This window comes from Otolemur garnettii, unplaced genomic scaffold, assembly GCF_000181295.1.
Source record: "Otolemur garnettii isolate 467f Iridium unplaced genomic scaffold, OtoGar3 scaffold00053, whole genome shotgun sequence".
In the NCBI taxonomy this organism is placed as follows: Eukaryota; Metazoa; Chordata; class Mammalia; order Primates; family Galagidae; genus Otolemur; species Otolemur garnettii.
Genome location: NW_003852448.1, coordinates 9746245 through 9751275, shown reverse-complemented (window position 1 = coordinate 9751275; position 5031 = coordinate 9746245). Strand labels below are relative to the sequence as shown.

The 5031-nt window shown below is 39.8% G+C and overlaps 1 protein-coding gene across 1 annotated transcript in view; it reads left to right on the top strand.

Moving 5' to 3' along the window:
• Positions 1–5031, top strand: part of CUL1 (cullin 1) — a 112552-nt gene that overhangs the window by 33592 nt on the left and 73929 nt on the right. The window contains exon 2 of the mRNA XM_003792072.3: positions 4602–4902. Within this exon, the coding sequence (XP_003792120.1) occupies positions 4763–4902 (140 nt within the window). The 5' untranslated portion in view covers positions 4602–4762. The remainder of the gene's footprint in view (positions 1–4601; positions 4903–5031) is intronic.

The window sequence follows — 5031 nt, the reverse complement described above, 5'->3', positions numbered from 1 at the left end:
CCAGGCTGGAGATTCGAACCCGCCACCTTAGGTGTATGTGGCTGGTGCCTTAGCCGGTTGAGCTATAGGCGCCGAGCCAGAAGAATGGTCTTCAGTGAGACTGTTAGCTCTTGTAATGGAGCTGTTTGGGTTTCTTAGTTTAATAAGTAGGCAATTGATAAATCTTTTTTGTTATGTGACTCTACAGGGGTTTACTGTTCACTGACCCCTTAAAGTAAAATTCAGACTAGAGTACATGTTGGCTTAAGAACCCAGAGACCTGGCTTGTGGTCCTGCTCCTTTGTAGCATTATAATCTTGCCAAGTTTAATAGCTTCTTTGAATCAGTTTCTACATCTGAAAAAGAAAGGACCAGAACTGTCTTTAAGGTTAACCTCTAATCCTCTGTGACTATATTTGCCTCTTAGTGAACAAATGCTTTGGTCTACAAATGCATGGTACATCAAAGTTTCCAGTTTACAAGTAGATCATATATTAAAAGTTTTTTATGTGTTAGCTTCTTAGAAGGATACTTCATTCCATAATTGTAGTATAATGAAAGTAGACTATGTCTGTTTTCCTTTACTATAAATTGTGCGCAGCCAGGGCCTAGGACAGTGCTTGGCATTCAGTAATCTCCTAGTAAATATTTGTTAAATAAATATAAATGGTCACTAAAGTGCTATAATTCCCCTTATGAAACACTACATTAAGATATATATACATTTATAATAATCAGAATAATATATAAAATATTACTAAATGAAATGGCAAGAAATAAATTTTAGCCTAAAATCTAGTGTTGTTTTTTTTTTTTTTTTTTGAGACAGAGCCTGAACTGTCCCCCTGGGTAGAGTGCTGTGGCATCACAGCTCACAGCAACCTCCAACTCCTGGGCTCAAGCGAGTCTCCTGCCTCCGCCTCCCAAGCAGCTGGGACTACAGATGCCCACCACAACGCCCAGCTATTTTTTTTAGTTGCAGCCGTCATTGTTGTTTGGCAGGTCTGGGCTGGATTCGAATCCACCAGCTCAGGTGTATGTGCCTGGCATCTTAGCTGCTTGAGCCACAGGCGCCAAGCCTAAAATCTAGTGTTTGAAGGGAAAAGTTTAAAAGAAACAAGATAGAATTTTGTGGAGATTCTAAAGGAGGATTTTGAGCAAGTTCAGAGAGATGGTTGATGATACTGGCATTTTATTATTTCTAAATCCTTAAAAAATGAATAGCTTTTCAATTCCTTAATTTATTCTTTCTTTTATTCATGTATGACATTTTGAGCCGTGTGCTGGTCTCTCTTCTAGATTCTCAAGATAATATGGTCTGTGCTAGGTCAAGGACAGTGGCTCACACCTATAATTTCAGCACTCTGAGAGGTCGAGGTGGTTAGATTGCCTGAGCTCAGGAGTTGGAGACTGTGAGACCCCATCTCTAAAACTAGCAGGGCATTGTGCCGGGTGCCTGTAGTCCAGTTACTTGGGAGGTTGAGGCAAAAGTATCGCTTGAGCCCAAGAGTTTGAGGTTACTGTGAACTATGACAGCATGGCACTCTACTGAGGGCAACAAAGTAAAACTCTCCCTGAAAAAAAAATATGGTCTGTATCTATGGGTCTTTCACACCAGTGAAGTTGAGAGAGTTTACAGTAAATTAACAAGTACAGAATGATGGCCTAGGATAAATGTTAGGAAGGGAATGTCCCACGTAATGGGTAAACCTGAACCTCTCTGGGACTTCCTGGTAAGTCTCTTCTGAAGTAAAGTATGACTGGATGGCAGCTTAGTAAAGAAGGGCAGAATGTTCCAGGCAGAGGCAGCAGCAGATGCAGAGATCCTCAGAGCAGAAAGGAGGAGAGTAGTGGTGGGTCTGTGTGGAGGTGAAGCGGGGTGGGGGGGGGAGTTTTGTAAGAGGCAAATGGAGACAGAAAAAGGTCTGATATGATTGTGCTATATTAAGGATATCCCTGCTTCAAACTTGACCGTGGCTGCTTCTTGCTCTCAGGATGACATGTTAGGGTAAGTTCAGGCTTGACTATCAAGAATGAATGTAGGGATGGTGTACACACACCCACATGCACACACATATACACATGCATGGGAGGTATTGGGGGAGGGGTCTAGTTCAGACCTCTAAAGTAATGGTTTGGGTAAGACAATGGTGATTACTAGGGGAGGAAATAGAGGTGAGTTAATAGATTTGAAACACTTGAAAGTTAAAATCAATAGCACTTGAATGTGAAAGATGAGGCATTAGAATAATTGCTGTGTTTCTGACATGGAGTTGCCACTTACTAAGATGGACAGCACTGGTAGAGAATGGCATTTTGGGGGACAGAGCAGAACATGTTTTCGTGTTAATGCATTAGAAATATTTGTTGGCTTGTCGCCTATAGCTCAGCAGCTAGGGCACCGTCCACATACACCAGGTCTGGCAGGTTAAAACCCGGCCTCGGCCTGCCAAACAGCAATGACAACTACAACAAAAAAAATAGCTGCGTGTTGTGGCAGTCAACTGTAGTCCCAGCTACTTGGGAGGCTGAGGCAAGAGAATCGCTTAAGCTCAAGAGTTTGAGGTTGCTGTGAGCTGTGATGCCACTGCACTCTACCCAGGGTGACATAGTGAGACTCTGTCTCAAAAAAAAAAATGAAAAGAAATACTTGTTTAAAACCTTTACATTGGATGTGATGTACATAGACAGACCTTGAAGTTTGTCTGTGTAATCCCTATTTAATATAGCATAGAATGCCTAAGATTCTTCATTTATGGCTCTGAGATCCTGAAGCATTATGAATTGTGTTTTACAGTAGCATCACACACTTAGGAATAATAGCCACTGTCATTTGTTAAGCATTTACTGTGTGTTAAATATTTTATCTTATTTAAACTCTAAAACCACCATTTTTTTTGCATTCTTTTTTAAAAATCATAACTGTGTACATTGATGCATTTATGGGTTTCAGTGTACTGATTTGATATGCAATGTGAAATGCTTATATTGAAGTAAGTAACACATCCATCACAACTATACTCTTTTCTTAATAATTTTGAAATGTACCATTGTATCATGCACATTAGATGAGGTCCCCCAAAATCCCTGCCCTCCTCTCCCTCCCCCCCTTTCCTCTTCCCTGCTACTTTCTGAACTATACTTATGTTTTACCATTCCTATGAATGTGTAGGTGATTATATATTGATTTCATAGTAGTATTGAGTACATTGGATACTTATTTTTCGATTCTTGAGATACTTTACTAAGAAGAATATGTTTCCACTCCATCCAGGTAAATATAAAAGATGTGAGGTCTCCATCTTTTTTTATGGTTGCATAATATTCCATGGTATACATATACCACAATTTGTTAATCCACTCATGGGCTGATGGGCACTTGGGCTGTTTCCATGTCTTAGCAGTTATGACTTGGGCTGTAATAAACATTCTGGTGCAAATGTCTTTGTTGTAAAATAGTTTTTGATCATGTGGATACCTAGTAAAGGAATTGCAGGTCTACTTTTAGTTCCTTGAGTGTTCTCCAAACTTCTTTCCAAAAAGGTCATATTAGTTTGCATTCCCACCAGCAAGTGGGTGGTGGGAATGTACAAGTGTTCTCTCCACCTCCACGCCAACATCTGTAGTTTTTGATTTTGTGATGCGGGCTAATCTTACTGGAGTTAGATGATATCTCAAAGTGGTTTTGATTTGCATTTCTCTGATTAAGGATGATGAGCATTTTTTAATGTGTTTGTAGGCCATGCTCCTGTCTTCATCAGAGAAGTTTGTGTTTAAGTCTCTTTCCCACATAGAAAAGGGGTTATTCTTTTCTTATTGATTCGTTTGAGTTCTCTGTGGATTCTAGTTATCAGACCTTTGTGGGAAGTATAACCTGCAAAAATCCTGTGCCATTCTGAAGGTTGTCTGTTTGCTTTACTTACTGTCCTCTAAAATCACCATTTGAGGAGAAGGATTTGCCTCAGTTTTGCAGACTAGGAAATGGAGGCTTAGAGAAAGTGAGTTATTAACCCAAGACCACGTTACCTTCAGTTTGTCTGGAGCTGAGAATCAAACCTGGGTATCTTAAATTCAGAGTACATTTTACATTTTGGTAATTCTTGGCAAATTACCCTTTTTAAAGGGGAGGACCCATTTCCCTTCATCTTCAGCCTTACCAACATTTATATTCTTGCCAAGTATTAAGTGAACGATTACCAGAATTCACAGATTACTAGTGAGATTGAATGGGATTTCCTATTTATTAGCTGTTGTGTTTCTGAGTATTGTGCTCTTTTTTCTTTTGAGTTAGTCTTTCTAATTGTCATATAGGTAAACCGATAAGGTTTTGTTAACTTAGAAGGCAAAGAAAGGCAACAGAGTTAGTTGTGCTTGTGCAGTTTCACCCAGCTTTCCTCATGAGTGCTAATAGTCTTAATGCTTATGAACAAAATGTCTAAATAAGCACATTTTTATATATAGACCATGTAATTAATGAGTGTGTTTCTACAAAGAGAAGGGATCTTTGAATTAGAGGGTCCCTGCCAGTGACTGTAGACTGAATATTCCTACCAGTGTGTGCTACTGTTGCCTACCCCAAGGTGTTAGAGAGCATTTATTAACTCCTTTTATTTCTTCCTCAGGTTTGCCTGCAATGAGATTTCATTCTCTACATTTAAAGGACATCCTTTCTGAGCTGCTGTGAATACATTTGGAATGGTACTGTGTATTTTCATCTAATGGAGAACTAGCTGTATTTTGAATAAGGATTGCTGCACTGGACGACTTTAGACCATCCTTCACAATGTCGTCAACCAGGAGCCAGAACCCGCACGGCCTGAAACAGATCGGCCTGGACCAGATCTGGGATGACCTCAGAGCTGGCATACAGCAGGTGTACACCCGACAGAGCATGGCGAAGTCCAGATACATGGAGCTCTACACGTATCCTCCTGCCTGAGTGCAGGTTGATTTGCTTAGAATTTTAATTATTTACTATTAATGATCTATGAATTATTAGGAATTTTCCATCATGTTTTTTCTTCCCAGTTTTCTATAATGTAATCAGAGTTT